General features: G+C 51.0%; 1 protein-coding gene across 8 annotated transcripts in view; it reads right to left on the reverse strand.

The window, feature by feature from the left end:
- Positions 1-16,349, reverse strand: part of PRR5L (proline rich 5 like) — a 77,421-nt gene that overhangs the window by 43,941 nt on the left and 17,131 nt on the right. For 6 of the 8 annotated variants that reach the window (XM_059709640.1, XM_059709642.1, XM_059709643.1 and 3 more), the window contains 2 exons: positions 1,659-1,947; positions 288-368 (listed from right to left, as the gene is read on the reverse strand). In XM_059709640.1, the coding sequence (XP_059565623.1) occupies positions 288-368; positions 1,659-1,822 (245 nt within the window). In that variant the 5' untranslated portion in view covers positions 1,823-1,947. Of the gene's footprint in view, positions 1-287; positions 369-1,658; positions 1,948-3,611; positions 3,681-9,996; positions 10,145-16,349 lie in introns of those variants that run through there. The other 2 variants (XM_059709641.1, XM_059709645.1) reach the window with 2 other exon arrangements.

Raw genomic sequence — 16,349 nt, forward strand, 5'->3', positions numbered from 1 at the left:
ATGGTTTTAAAAAAAAACTATGAACAAATTCCTATGCACACTGCACATATCTTATTTTGAAGTAAAAAAACAAAACGGGAACAAATACAATATTTGTGTTTGCATGTGGCCCGCGGGCCGTAGTTTGAGGACCCCTGACCTAGACCAATACGGGTCTCAGAACTGAACAGCCATAAGAGGCACAAAGCCAGCAGAAGCAGCAATAAGAATCAAGCAGAAAACAAAACTTAAGATAAGGCCCCCAGGTGGGCTAGCGCCCTCTGCCCTCTGGCCGGGCCTGCGCGTACCTGATGTTTTCATTCAGTGCATAGAGCTCGTTGCCCTGCAGGCCTCCGCCTTTGAAAACGTTGATCACAGCCGTCTGCACGCTGCAGGGAAATAAACAGAAGCAAGTTCTGGTTAGCGGATCTGCCCACAGCCATGTCAACAAACAGCTCGGGGATGAAGGGGGCTGGAAGGGAAAAAAAACGCAGCATAAACAGGGCCACATTTTCATCCCCGGAGCCCATCATTTTCTGACCAGGGCCCTCGGAGAGGAAGGAAGACTGAAGTCACGAGGACCCCAAGGCAGCCCTCCCCCCGCCCCTTCCACACACCCCCACCCCCCCATGCCCTGCTTTCTCTAGGCCGGCAGCCTTCCTCCTCCCTCACTGGCAGCCCTGCTGAGCCTGGAGGAACCTGATGGTGCTTTCTGCAAGCAGCGGGGACCTAGGCCTGGGGTTCCTTCTCCCAGGAGGCCCTGTCTTCAGAGGGCAGCCTGGGGCTCGTGGGAAATGACCATTCCTTGTCTTACTTTTTCTAACAGTACTTTCCTTGGAAGAATCTCACTGGGGCCAGCCTCACTGCCCCTTCCGCTCCCATCCAAGTTAATCTCTTAAAGGGCCACAGTCAAGTCTCCACCCCACCTTCTCTGGGACCCCAATAGTTCTGCAAGGAGCTGATTCCAAGGGTCCCAGGCCTTTTTTAAAGAACAAGGATCCAGTGAACATCAAAACATTTCAGAGCCTCCGCTCTTTCCCCATCATCAGAGCCACGTTCACTGAGAAAATCCACAACTTCTGACCCCCAAGCAGTCAGTGATGCTTCCAGAGAATGCTGCCTTTAATTTATCCGGAGAGTAAGTGCAGAGGTTTGAAAAATAGTGGCCACAGGAGTGCAAGACAGAGTACTGATGCTCTACCCTGCTCGGTGTGCAAAAGGTCGGCGAGACACCTTACAAAGACGCCCAGTGTCTCGAACCACCTCAGCAAATGGGTAGCCATTATTTATCACCCAACTTGGAAATGTTAACAGCACAAAGGACTTTCTCTTTCTAGAGTTTAGACTTTCTACTCTCGATGGAGGAGTAGACATAGTAATAAAATAAACAAAATAAAAAAGCCCAGTGTCTCCTCTCCCACGTCACGTGATGGTCTCTTAGCTTTTCACAGATACGCGTCTTACCTTCCCACATAGTTCACAGATACGCGTCTGACCTTCCCACATGGGTAGAAGGTGACTTGAGTTTACTTAGATGGTCCCACCCGTGGGTCCTCTGAGTAGGGATGTGACAAATGAGCATCAACAGTCTTGTCAGTTCCCACCCCACTGTCCAGGGCTAGGTAACTGGCTCTGCTGGCCCAGGCGGCCCCCACCCCACCCCTGGCCGCCTCCTCTACCTGTTCCAGGCCGAGTTGGAGCTCAGCTGCAGGGCCTGGCGGGTGGCTTGGAATCGGGGCAGGTCGCTGAGCACCGGGGAGCTCATGAAGCGCGGCCGGGGCCTGCGGAAGGAGCCCATCTTGTGGACCTCGGCGGGCAGGCTGGGGGCGAAGCCGCGGGTCATAAGTCCAGGTGAGGGGACGGCTTCTCCTCTGGTCCAGAAGGTTCCGACTGCCCACGGAAAGGGCTTCTCCCAGGGCGGCTGCCTGCAGGCTCGGGTTTTCTTAAAACCACAAATTTAGCCAACACCTGGAAAGAGAGGGCGGCGTTTATTGAGAAATCCTGGGCTGAGAGACCACGTTTTGGAGGAAGTCAGCTGGGACTTTCGAGCCAAACGATACTAAAAACAACTCCAAGACACCCCCCGCCCCCCCATAGCACCTCTACCCTAAGGGGTCCCATCCAGAAGTTTTAACAGGTCTGTTTTGTTTTAAACCAGCGGTTCTCAACCTGTGGGTCACGACCCCTTTGGCAGTCGAACGACCCTTTCACAAGGGTCGCCTAAGACCATCCTGCATATCAGATATTTACATTATGATTCATAACAGTAGCAACATTAAAGTTATGAAGCAGCAACAGAAATAATGTTATGGTTGGGTCACAACATGAGGAACTGTATTTAAAGGGCCAGAGGGTTGAGAACCACTGGTTTAAACAGTGTGGTCACCCCACAGTAGGAAGGGAGTGAAGGGGGTCAGTTTGAGACCAACCGGACAGAAAAGTGATTTCTAGTTCAGCTAGTGTGGCTCAGTGGTTGAGCATCAACTTATGAACCAGGAGGTCATGGTTCCATTCTTGGTCAGGGCACATGCCAGGGTTGCAGGCTCGATCCCCAGTGGGGGATGTGCAGGAGGCAGCCGATCAATGATTCTTTCTCATCATTGATGTCTCTCTCTCTCTCTCTCTCTCTCTCTCCCTCTCCCTTCCTCTGTCTGAAACCTATACATATATAAATATGGCTAAGTGACCGTCCGACCGTCTGGCACCTATGACATGCACTGACCACCGGGGGCAGATGCTCAATGCAGGAGCTGCCGAGCTGCAGTGACTTGGCAGTGGTGGTTCTCAGGTGATGCACCCCGAAACCAGAGAGGAGAGAGCCCAATTCCTCGCAGAGCCATGCAATTCCACCTTCGGCCGTGGGTTATTTGTTGCTGGGGCACTGTCAGCCGAATCTGGTTTACTGCACACTTGTGTTTGCATTCCACACCCTGTGCGACAGCAACTTTGCAGAGTGCCCTCTCGCACTCCGGGACCCCTCGGGGGATGTCGAAGAGCTGGTTTCAGCCCGACCCCTGCAGGCCAGGCCAAGGGACCCCACCTGCCAAAGGGAGCCCGCACACTCCATAGATGCCCTTGAGCTGTGGCGCCACCCCAGGTGCAGCCAGCTGGGGAGAGACTGCGGGAGGTTGGCTCCAGGGCGTGTTCTGTCCATCTTGCCTAGTCCCATCCCACTGGCCACCACCCTGGACCGCCTGCATTAGTCCCTGCGCCGGAGCCAGTGCTGCGAGCCGGAAGACCCGAGCGTGAGTTTTCTTTCTTTTTCTCCTCCCCCACCCCTCACTCCAAACACTCCCTTTGAGCCACAATGTTGCCCCAAGAATTTTAATTAATTTCCTTTCGATGTGCACAAACCAGTGCACCGGGTCACTAGTAAAAATATATTAAAGAAAGAAAGCGAAAAAAGAAACGTGATTTCTAAGCTGTGCTTGACTGTAGTTCCCTTGCAATGCCATCAAAGTTTAGGCACTAGCTGGGTTTCTGCAGAGCCCCCAGAGGATGCATTAAAAGATAGCTTAAAAAAATGCCTTGAGGAGAACACAACAGCTCCTTGTCCTGGCACTGAAAGCCCACCATCCCTGACCCGCCGTTCATTCATTCATCCCATCAGAACAGATTTATTACGTGTTTACCACCACCAGGAGCTGTAGGGCATCCAAAGATTTCCAAGGCCTGGTCCCTGCCCTCAAGAGGCTCCTGGTCTGTGGAAAAGATAACTGTCAGTGTATTCATTCATGCAATAAAGATCTGTTGAGCACCTACTATGCAGCAGGCCCTCACTCAGGCATTGGGGATACCATGGTGACCCTGGAGAACACGACCTCTGCCCTCTGTAGCTTACAACCAGCAGGCACTGTTCCATGTCCTCATTCTATTCCCTTTCTCAGGCTTTCTGATTGTATTGACTGCTCCTCTTGCCCAGAACTCTCTTCCTTTTCCTCTCTGCGTATCTAAATCTAATTCACCCTGCAGTTCATGGATACTGTCCCCTGAGCAGTTCCTGGGAGACTTTATGGCTTCCTGGTTAATGGCAATGGCTTTGGAGTGAACCTTGGTTCGAGTCTTAATGAGGCCACTCCCAAGTGGTGAGACTTGGGGCACACGGAGTCTAAGAGTCCTTAGCTGCCAGCTGCCAACATCACAGGGCTGACGAGATGTGAAATGACATACCCAGCAGACATCAGACTCAAGACCCACAGGAATTGTCTATTTCTATTCAGACCGATAGCTTTCCTTTCTTTTTTACCTTTAAATTTAATTTGGTACTAGAGGCCTGGTGCACAGATTTGTGCACTGGTGGGGTCCCTTGGCCTGGCCTGCAGGGATCGGACGAAACCAGCTCTCCAACATCCCCCGAGGGGTCCTGGATTACAAGAGGGCAGTTCTCAGGTGATGCACACCGGAACTGGGCTCCGTCCTCTCTGGTTCCTGATGTGTCACCCGAGAACCCCAGCTGCCAAGTCACTGCAGCTCAGCAGCTCCTGTGATGAGCATCTGCCCCCTGGTGGTCATTGCACATCATAGCTATGGGTCGGATGGTCAAATGATCAGATGGTTGCTTAGGCTTTTATATATATATAGCTGGGTTTCAGGTGTATATACAGCTTAGTGGTTAGACAATCATATACTCTACCTAGTGTTCCCCTCGATGTTTCCAGTACTCACTGGCACTTATACAGCTATTACACAATGTTATTGACTGTATTCCCGATGCTGCACTTTACGTCCCATGACTACTTTGTAATTGCCAACTTGTCAGACCAATTGCATTCTTTCTTGGCACCTCTACACCTGTCCTGTCAGTCTTATTCTTTAGTGAACCTCAAGTCTCAGTCAGTGGCTTAGAGTGAGTTTTGGATCCCATCAGAGTGAAGAACAAAAGGAAACATCACCGGGGTTATGGTCACTTTTTTTCCTCTCCAGGGTTTACAGGTTAGCCCAGAAGTATTCCCACGGCCACCTCTCTCACCGGCTAACTCTGCTATGACCCAAAAACCAACGCTGAAAGAAAAGGAGACATTTTGGCCATAAATGTCCGTCCTCGGGTTGAGAGGGGTAGAGGGTTTTACATTTGAAGAAAGAGACACGGAGGTGTCACCTCCCAATTCAATGCTGCTCTGGTCAGAAGAGGAACGAGGCTGTCAGACAGGCACTGAGGCCAGCCATCCAGAGAGCATCGGAGGGGCTTGCAGCTGTCCATAGGCAATGGGCCTATTGACAATGAACTTGTGAGACCAAGAGCCAAAGAGGGAATGGCTTGTCCTCCACCTGTGAAATTTAGAGGAAAGCAGAGTCGTGCCCCATTTTCTTTCCCAGTCTCCTGCCCCTCCACCCCATTCTCAGGATGAGTCAATAGCGACGAAGATTTATCAGTGCATGCTGGGGGAGTCATCATACGCATGCTCACATTTCAGAGGCTCTCCGTAACCCCACAGGTGCCACCGGAATTTGGAAAGATCTAGACAAATCAATGAATGAGGCAAAGAAGCCCTAAAACCACAGACACCCCCTCAGATCCTGACACTGGCTGGCTTAAGGAGTTAACTTGCCCAGTAAAGTCCACGCTATTAAAAGAGCGTCCATTTCCCAGCCCCTCTTTAAATGGGCCTGCTAAGTGCAATTCCTCTGTGTCATCACAGGATATTAACGCCCTTTACGAGAATCTTAAACTTGGGGTGATGGAACCGCCTCCCCTTCAGTGGCAGCTGTATGGGGAAGTAGAAAGGTGAGCTGGATAGATTCCTCCACGTGTTCACCTTCCGGCTGCCTGCCAAGACGGCCACTTCTCCAGGAGGCTGCGTGACACCAGGAGTCCCCCTCCACTTCCCACCTGGTGTCCCCCAGGCCTCCCACGCCAAGCCACGGGCATATCCAACAAGACCCATGGGCAGCCCCATCCACACAGATGACCCTTTCCATAATTTTCAGCCAAAAGGGGCGATGCCTGTGGCTCCCACAGCCTCCCCACCCCCCCCCCCAACCTCATAGCAGAGGAACCCACGACAGGAGGAGCTGCGTCTGACTCATGCTGCACCTGCAGAACCTGCCGCCCCCAGGTCCTGGCAGGCGGAGGGCACCCGAAGCTGCCTGTGTTCCCGCCACTCCGACTCTGGACAGAGCCAGCAGGCTCTGCAGAGCTCCGTGGAGAGGAAGCTGCACAGCGGTGACAAGAGTGGCCTGAAGGGAAAAGGTGACACGCCCCATGCCCACCCGCCGCAGCGCTGGCCCTGCCGGCACAGGCCTGTCCTGGCCTAAACGTGACAAACCAGAAAGCTGCCCACCAGGCGACCACTTACAGGTAATCAGAGAAACCTGTCCAACGACACCAGCGCAAGTCCCCTGACTCCTGATCTCGAAGGTTCCCCACCCCCCACCTAGGCCTTCTGTGGTCTCCCAAGACAGGCATGGGGGCCTCATCTCTGAAGCACACTGCGGCTGCAGGTAAGGAGGAAGGAAAGGAGAGCGACTAGGGAGGCCTCGACCGCCTGCCCGACAGGACGATGAGCACTGTCACAGTCACCTTCACAAAACGCCCTGGAAGATCAGAGACGTTAAGCAACTTGCCTGAAGTCACACAGCGAATGAGTGGCAAATCACGGACCGGCGCCCGGACTGGCCTAATGCTACAGCCCACTCCCACCTAGTCATGCTACCAAGCTCAGCCAGAACATCGGAATTGCGCCTAACAGGTTAGTCAGGAACACTCAGTCACGAGATTTCATATCAAAATTTGAACCTCATGCCCCTGAGATAGAGAAACTGGCACAAGGGACTCTCTGACCACATTTGATGGGGGCAAGAGGAGCAGGGTGAAAGGAGAAAGCAGAGACGGCCTAAAGTTGGACACCCACCCCTCCCTAGCTGTGTGGCCTCGGGCAAGTGACTTGACCTCTCTGAGCCTCTGTTTCCTCCTGCATGAAATGAGCATGCTCACAGTGGCTACCTCGGGGTTGCATTGGGATAAAATGAGTACGTGTTTGTAAAGCACCTAGAACTGTGCATGGCAAACAGCAAACGCCACATCACTGCTTATTCAATAAATACAATAAACGGTTGTTTCTAAATCTCCAAGCAAGGTCATTAGTGGGACTATGGCAACACTTCCTCCTGCTCATGGCGACCTCAGCGAGACCTAGAAAACATCCGGGAGCAGGCAAGGTCGCTGGTCCCAGTGGTGGTCACAGTGCTGTACTGGGACCTCACCTCCCCAGGCCTCTGGTAACCCACGTGTTGTTTACTGACCCTTCCTCCAGTCTCTGTAGCATGTTCCTCAGTTTCAGAGTTTTTCTTTTCGTGTGGTTTTTTTTAAAATATATTTTTATTGATTTCAGAGCAGGAGGGAGAGGAAGGGAGAGAAATACAAACATCAAGGATGAGAGAGAATCACTGATTGGCTGCCTCCCTCACGTCTCCATCTGGGGATCAACCTGCAAACCTGCAACCCGGGCACGTGCCCTGACCGGGAATTGAACCGTGACCTCCTGGTTCCTAGGTAGATGCTCAACCACTGAGCCACGCGGGCCAGGCAGTTTCGGAGTTTTCCACAGATCATCACACTTCTAAAATTTGCTCTAACCCTATAAAGCAGGTCGAGCAGAATTCTGTCAAATTAGGAAACTGAGGCTCAAACCAGCTGAGTGATGTGGCCAAGCTGGGAAGCCCTGGGTTCAGGAACCAGACTCGGCTGCCAGTCCTCCAGCCTCAGGCCTGGCCTGCCACCACCAGGCAAGTCTCCTTTCCCCCCCCACCCCCCCGTATATGTTTAAATATTTTCATGACACATACTTTAAAAGGAGGCTATACACCCACCAGCACATACACCTCCAATAATGGTAATAAACTAGCGCCAACTTAAGAAATAGAATGTTTTCTTAGAAATAGAATGTGCTTCTATTTTTCTGATAATGGCAAACCTGCTGATTTGTTATAAAAAGTGTAAACATTCACAGAAGGCTACCACATACAGAATGAAAGGCCTCCCTCTGGCCACGTAATAACGTAGGAAGCTCTGGCCAGAACTTCCTGAGACGACAGAAACGTTCTCCGTCTGTGTGTCTAATCTGATAGCCATGAGCCATGTGTGGCTACTGAGCCCTTGAAATATTGTTTCATGGTTGAGGGACTAAATTTTAGTTTACTTTTTAATAGCCAAACTCAAGTGCACACATACTATTTTAATAAAAATGGGTAATTTGCCCTAACTGGTTTGGCTCAGTGGATAGAGCATCAGCCTGTGGACTGAAAGGTCCCGGGTTCGAGTCCAGTCAAGGGCATGTTCCTTGTTTGCGGGCACATCCCCAATAGGAGGTGTGCAGGAGGCAGCTGATCAATGTTCCTAGCTCCCTATCCCTCTCTCTTCTTCTCTGTAAAAAATCAATAAAATATATTTAAAAAAATACAAATTAATAAATATATTTTTTAAAATGGGTAATTTGTTCTTTCCTTTTAATAATACATCATGGACATCTTCCCATATCACTTGCTATACATTTACCTACTTCATTATTTTTAACTAGAGGCCCGGTGCATGAAATTCATGCACTTGTTGGGGGGTGACCCTCAGCCCAGCCTGCACCCTCTTGGAGAAGTCCAACTGATGGACATCCTTAGCGCTGCTGTGGAGCGGGAGAGGCTCCCGCCATCACCACTGTGCTTGCCAGTTGTGAGCTGGCTTCTGGCTGAATGGTGCCCCCCTGTGGGAGCGCACTGACCACCAGGGGGCAGCTCCTGCATTGAGCGTCTGCCCCCTGGTGGTCAGTGCGCATCACAGTGACCCGTCATTCCGCTGTTCGGTCGATTTGCATACTAGCCTTTTATTATATAGGATAGTTTCTTAACTATTTCATTTAAGGGGTACCATACTTCATTTAACCAGTCCCCTACAGGTGGATTTTCAGTAGTTCCTAGTTTTTGTTACCACAAAGAATGAGCATTTTTGCCAGTCTTAGCAACCGCATGACCCTTCGTGTGGATGCATTCCAGCAGTGGAACTGCAGGGTCAAAGCGCCCGGGAATTCTTAGCTAGCGACACCCGCCCCTGCAGAAAGGAGCCGAGAGGCGCCAGGCCTGGAGCTCCAAAGCATGAGCAGTCACTAGAGGCTTTGGGATCAGACAACCCCTGGCATCAACACTTACTCTGCCACTCACTGACTGTGGTGGGAAGAAAAAGTGGCGCCCCAAAGATATAGTCACCTCTTAGTCCCCAGAACCTCTGAATATTAGCTTTGATGGCAGAAGATGTGATTATCCAGGGGGGCCTATAAATATAATCACCAGTATCCTGGTAAGAGGGATGCAGAAGGAGATTGGAAACAGAAGAGGGAAAACAAAAACACAGAGTTACAAAGAGGAGAAGGTGATGTGAAGATGAAGGCAGAGACTGGAGGGATGCAGCCCCAAGCCAAGGAAGCTGGGAGAGAAAAGAAACCGATTTCCCCGATTTCCTAGTATCAGCTAGAAACTGATATGCTGGGGGTGGGGAGGGCGCTGGGGGGTTGTCCCCTAGAGCCTCTTGAGGGAATATGGCCCTGTGACGCCCTGATTCTGGTCTCTTGACCTCCAGAACTGGGAGAGAATAAACTTCTATTGTTTAAAGCAGCCACAGTTGTTACTGCCGCCACAAGAAAGGAATACACTCACTGTGGGACCACTCTGAACTGCAGTGTCTACATTTGAAAAGTGGGAGTAGGAAGCCACCTTGGCGAGCCGTTGTGGCGATGAGAAAGATTGCCTATGCAGTGCCTGCCAGGATGCCCGGAACTATGCAGGTGCCAGACACAGGTGCAGTGGAGGGTCAAGCGAAGGTGCCAGCGCCAGGCTTACTGTGTGACCCGGGCATGTAACCCGGGATTGCTAAGGGGTTGGATGAGATGATTCAACTACGGTTTAAAATAGTCCTGGACTGCGGTAAGTGCTTGGTAAAGGGTACCTATTGTTTATTTTTGTTACCACCATCTAGGGCTGCCGTAACCAAATACCACAGCCTGAGACTTAAACGGCAGACGTTAATTTTCTCACAGTTCTGGAGGCTAGAAGCTCAGGGTGAAGGTGGCAGCCGGCTTGGTTTCTTCTGAGGCCTCTCGCCTTGGCTTGCAAACAGCCACCATCTGACTGTGTCCTCACGTGGCCTTTCCTCTGTGTGTGAGCATCCCTGGCGTGTCTCCCTGTGTGTCCAAATCTCTTCCTATGAGGACACCAGAGAGACTGGATGAGGGCCCACTCTCACGACCTCATTTTAACTTACCCTCCCCTTTGAAGGCCCTATCTCCGAATGCAGTCACATTCTACGGTGCCGGAGGCTAGCTCTTCAACATATGAATTTGAGGACACAATTCCACCACAACTACCACCATCATTGTCGTCGTCGTCATCATCATCATCATCATCATCATCATCATCATCACAGAAAGTTCTTTATCTAATGTCTCTGAGTTAAAGAAACCAAAGTGTTGCCCTAGCTGGTTTTGCTCAGTGGATCGAGCATCAGCCTGTGGACTGAAAGTCCCAGGTTCTATTCCGGTCAAGGGCACATGCCCGGGTTGTGGACTTGATTCCCAGTAGAGGATGTGCAGGAGGCAGCCGATCAATGGTTCTCTCTCATCATGGATGTTTCTCTCTCTCTCCCTCTCCCTTCCGCTCTGAAGTCAATAAAATATATTGGAAATAAAAATAAAAATAAAGAAACCACGGTCTTTTGTAGGTGTTCTCTTTTGAAGGACCAAGGCAGTTAACTTTTAGGAAAATGTGCTTCTAAAGTGATTTCAAGGTTAAGTTTTTGGTTCTTAAAGGGTTCGCTTCCATTGCCTGGAAAGCTGGGGTGCTGGGCTCGTGACACGCTGTGGCGGACACGGGGTGACTGGGCCCGATCGCTGCCCTCGGTCTCCAGGCTCACCTTGAGAACCTCCACACTCAGAATCCAGGATGTGTTTCCTGGAGAAAAAGAAGGTGGGATCTTGCTTTCTCATCCCAGCGGCCTAGGGCAGGGCTCAGGGACCAGGCACAGCCAGCAGGCGGGGCCAGTGGGCAGAAGAAGGTGGTACCCTTCGTGGAAAATGCAAATGAATTCCACTAAGGCACCGACCCTTGGCTCTGAAAAGGGAAGTCGAATCATGGCACAACTTGAAATAAAGAAGTGGGAGGCTTGTAATGACTGAGGCTTCCAGGAAAAAGCCACTCTGCGCGTAAGTAACAAAGAAGTCAAAGAAAACAGCACTGTCTGAAGTGGCGGCCTGAAAAGGAGGGAAAGCCAGTTCCCAGGAAACCACCCAGGCAGCCTGTTTCACAGGCGCCCCTCGGGAGCTCCCGCAGTCAGGAGGCCCAGCGTGGGCTCTTCCCGGTCCCGGGACAGGGGCAGGGAGACCAGCGTCCTTCAGCCACCGGGACTCAGATACTGACATTGACCTCGACCCACCCACTCGAACTGCAGCCGGAATTACCTTTATCATGACGACAAGGATGAGAGCAACAGGACCCTTTCATGAGGCCAACTGTGGGACAGGCACTCGACATGTATCATTTCTGTGTTTTTAAAATGAATGGAGAGGCCCTAACCGGTTTGGCTCAGTGGATAGAGCGTCAGCCTATGGACTCAAGGATCCCAGGTTTGATTCTGGTCAAGGGCATATACCTTGGTTGTGGGCACATACCCAGTAGGGAGTGTGCAGGAGGCAGCTGAATCGATGTCCCTCTCTCATTGATGTTCCTAACTCTGTATCCCTCTCCCTTCCTCTCTGTAAAAAAGTCAATAAAATATATTTTAAAAATAAAATAAAAAATAAAATGAATGGAGAGGGTCTTGACCAACAATCTTTAATGAAATAGGTTAGAATAGAAAACATCAGCGCGCATCAATCGCATGTTGGGGAGACATATAGGTTACATGTGTACTCATGTGAACCCACAGGAAATGTATCACATACTTCAGACTGTATGTAGCAGTCAAAATGTGTGAGAGCCCCCACGTCTGATCTTCACAATCTCCAGGATGCTATTACCATCCTCATGTTACAGAGAAGGAAATGGAAGTGCCAGGTGATTAACTTGTCTAAGGTCATACGGCTTGTGACAGGAGGTGCTGGGGCAAGAACCCAACAGTCCAGAGCCCACTACACTCACATCACCCTGCAGCTTCAATGCCTTCAAAGGTTCCATCGAGCTCTCAGGATAAATCCCCAAACCCCATCCTCACACCCTCACCTCCCACCACTGCATGCCAGCTCACTGGCCTTCCTTCATTTCCTCCAACACCACCTGCTCTTCCCTGCCCCAGGACCTTTGCACATGCTGTGCCCTCTGTGTGAAATACTTTCCCCCCACTTCTCCAGGTTCAAACCCGCACACGTTTTATCACCTGTTCAGAGGCCCTCCTTCACCTCTACCCCTGATTAGATCACATCACCCCATGGACCACCCTCCTCACCTCCTTTTTTGTCCTGTCACAGTCTACCACAATAAATGACTATGGATCTATTTCTTACTGCTTTTGTTCAGTCCATAAGGGCAGGGACTATGTCTATCTTGTTCTCAGATGCATCCCCAGGGCTTACTGCAGTGCAGAGATTCACAAATATTTGATGAATGAGCAAAGGAACCAGCCATGCGAGGCGAGCTGTGGCTGGGAGGGACACAGGAACTGTGAGCAAGTATCACCTGAGAACACCAACACCCAAAACTAGGGCTTTCCCGATGCAAATATCCTGGTTTTGAAATTAGATCATTCTAGGTTTAAATACAGCCTCTACAATGTATGAGCTGCGTGACCTGGGTAAATGACTCAAACTCTCTGAATCTTGTTTCCTCGTGTGTCAAATGAGTGTGATACTGCTCTCAGCGTTGTGAAGATTAAATAAGACAGCTTAGATCATAGCCTGGCCCATGGTAGGGTCCCCCAAAAACTGTAGCTAGCATTAACATTTTTATAAAACACTGTGTTCTTCACTAAACCCTCACAGACTCCAAAAGGTGACACAAGGCCAGGGTATGGGGCAACGGGCCCTCTCACACACTGCTTGGGCAGCAGTGTGGGGCAGCTGCTATGGAGGGAAATTTGACATGACCGACCGCAAAGACAAAAGCTACCGCCTCTGACCCAGCAATTCTACTTCCAGGAATTTTACTCCAGGCGTGTCAAGTGACCCACATAAGGAGGGATTTTACTGCAGCCTTCTTTGTGACGGGAACAGATGGGAAAGAACCTAAATGTCGGCCAACAGAGGGCTGGCTGTGGGACCTAGCGTGTCCCCTGCGCTGGAACCCCATGCAGCTCAAGGAAGGGTGAAAACTCTGCCTTGATCGGGGTGCTCTCCAGGGCACACACTGAATGCAAGGGTGCTAAAAAGCTAAACGCAGAACCGTGGGTGTACACATCACGCCACCATCGACATAAAAGAAAGATGAGAAGAGCGTTTACATAGTTCATCAAATGTGAGTAAGACGCCTTTGAAAGGACCCACCGGAAACCGCTAACACTGGTTTCCCGGGGGAGGGAGCTGGGTGGCAGGAGCCCAGTGGAGAAGACTTGTCTCTATAAACCTTCCTGTGCCTTTGGATCTTGAAACATGAAAATGTAGGACTTACCCAAATACATAAGTGAGAACAACCATGGGCCCCCTGCCCTGCCCCCTAAAAAAGAAAGACAGAAAGACAGCCTTATAGGATTTGTTCAACATCGCTCAGCTCACGGAGGGAGTCAGGCTTCCAACTTGGCTTCTGATCCGATCCCAAGCTCAGCGCTCTATCCATTACAGTCCGCTCTATCCATTACAGCCTGTCCTCTCAACACCCTCCCCCTCCCGCCACAGCGTGCCAGCTCCCTGGCCTGCCTTCATTTCCTCCAACACCACCTGCTTACGGGAGGCAGCCACGACTCATCCAATCTGGTTTTTGCCATCTCAGGATAGAAGCCCAATTTTTGCCAGGCCTGATTTTTTCAAGAAATCCAGATTTTTAGAAATGCAAAATCACTCGATTTTTGTGTATGTGTTGGCGATGAATTCACCAAGATGACGGGCACTTTAGGAGCCTGACCTATAGGTGTGTGACCTTTATTTGATCCCATCCCAGCTATGGCCACCGGCCTTCTCACACCTTTTACCCAAGATCTACGCTGCCACTGTGGCCTTGGGCCAGTCCCTTCCCTTCCCTGGGGTTTCTGACTTATCAGTTCAGAGTTCAGCCTAATCAATGGCCATGATGATCTCTCAGCATCGCCAGGTATACAGTCAGCCCCTGCCCGAGAGCCCTGGTCACCTCTGAGAGGGCAGGTGGCACAGCACAAACCAAGAACCTTCTGCTGAGGCTTCACTCCCACCTACCACAGCATCTACTTGGCCAGCCTCTCAACTGACCAGCTCTCGGTCTCATCTCACTCTTACCCCACCACCGAGTCCCCAATTCCCCTTTGCGTTGAACCCACAGATCCACAGTTCCAACAGGCAAGCCAGCAGCACCCGGGCTGTGGCTGAAAGAAACACACAGCGAACCCACCGAGCCAACCTGAGAAACTGGGTCTGAACTCCACACCATGCCCTGCCCACTGGATGGAAACCAAATCAGAATAGGTTTTCAAGAGCAGTGAGACCATTCTGCAAATCAATTGCCTATCATAGACTGTTGTATTATATTTACTGCTGATAAGAATATAGTTTCTACCATCACAGGCTGGTCATGATGGTCAGAGGGCACCAAGACTCTTGGCATCTGACATCTCAGTTCATTTCCACCCTACACCAGTGAGGTAGGTTTTATATTCCCATTTTGTAAATGAAGAAACTTGGGAATTAAGTGGCCCAAGGTCAAAAGACTGGTCAGAGGGACCCAGAGTCAAATGCTCTCTGACTCCAGGGCCTGAGCTCCTAACCCCTCTTTGTTAAGCAACACCATCTGCCAGTGCAAGAGATGAGACCTGAACGCCACCCGCGGCTTTCCTTCTTGAAGGTCGCGGACAGCTTCTTACCTTGTCCAGGCAGCAAGCGCGCGCTCTCTGCCCTTACAGGAAGGAGGCTGTTTCTTCACAGCACTTGCGAAGCAAGCTGAAGTCACCGTGTTTGTTTACTTGTTCACCATCTGACCAGCCCTGAGAGCATGCAAGTTCCTCAAAGTCACAGCCCTTGCCCGGCTCGTTCACTGCAGCATCCTGCTGTGAGCGCAGCGCTGACCACAGGAAAGTAGTCTTGAGTGACGGAATGAAACGTGGACTTTCAAGCCACCAGGGAGAATGGTCTTCCCATTTGAAAGGGACCAGAAACATCCCCTTCACAGTGGACTGAACTCAGGTCCACCTAAGAATTATTATTTTTTAATAATTGTATTGATTTCAGAGAGGAAGGGAGAGGGAGAGAGAGATAGAAACATCAATGATGAGAGAGAATCATCAATCGGCTGCCTCCTGTACACCCCTCACTGGGGATTGAGCCCACCACCCGGGCACGTGCCCTGACCGGGAATGGAACCAGGACCTCCTAGTTCATAGGTCGACGCTCAACCACTGAGCCACACGGGCCACCTAAGCGTTATTGAACGTGGCCCCTGGGTCTGTTCGCTGGCTAGTGGAGCCTACAAACTTGGCAGAGGAGACAGGCCTTCTGCATAGCGCAGCCTGTTTGTTTTGATCGAGGACCAACTTCCCAACTCTTAGGAGACAAAGGCCGGCCGGAGACAGACACTCACTCCTACAAAGAAGAAAATGTTAAGGTCGCGTTTGGACTACGGAAAAGGCTCCCCAGGAAGAATGAGACAAGTTCCTCAGCACTTCACTGGAAAGCGAGTGCAGACAGAAGAGCCTGGAAGTCCGAATGTGTGAGGCACAGGATGCAAGCTCGCGTGTCTCTGTCTGCTTAACAGCGTTCGCTAAACGTCCACAGGACTCCAGGCACTGACAACTGAGACCCATCGTCTAGCAACGTCGTTTCATCACCCCATCACCATCCCCCTGGCCTGCAAGCCACGGTGTAATCACCAGAAACCCCCTCCCTCTCTGCCACCCCCCATCCCCGCTTTGGTACCAGTCAAGCAAAACTGTGGGGGAAGAACCACACATCTTCCTTACTCATCTCTAAACCTCACGTTTAAGTACCGAGTTTCTCCGAGTGCAAATCGTTCGGGCGTGGCCCGGACACGCCGTCCAGGGTGATTCTGCAGTGCCTGGCGCAGATGATAAACCAAAAGTCTAGACATCAGCCAGCGGGAGCTTAACTGGCCATTATGGGAGCAATTACATTTCTGACACGTAACATACACAAAACCTCGGTGGGGGACAGAGCAGGCCAACGCTACTGTCTGGCAGCCAGCGGGAGTTTTAACGACGGGGAAATGTGCTCTAGACGGACATGTGCTACTTATTAAGACTTAGCTGCGCGCTCTCAGCCGCACGG

Source organism: Myotis daubentonii, chromosome 9 (assembly GCF_963259705.1).
Source record: "Myotis daubentonii chromosome 9, mMyoDau2.1, whole genome shotgun sequence".
Classification (NCBI taxonomy): domain Eukaryota; kingdom Metazoa; phylum Chordata; class Mammalia; order Chiroptera; family Vespertilionidae; genus Myotis; species Myotis daubentonii.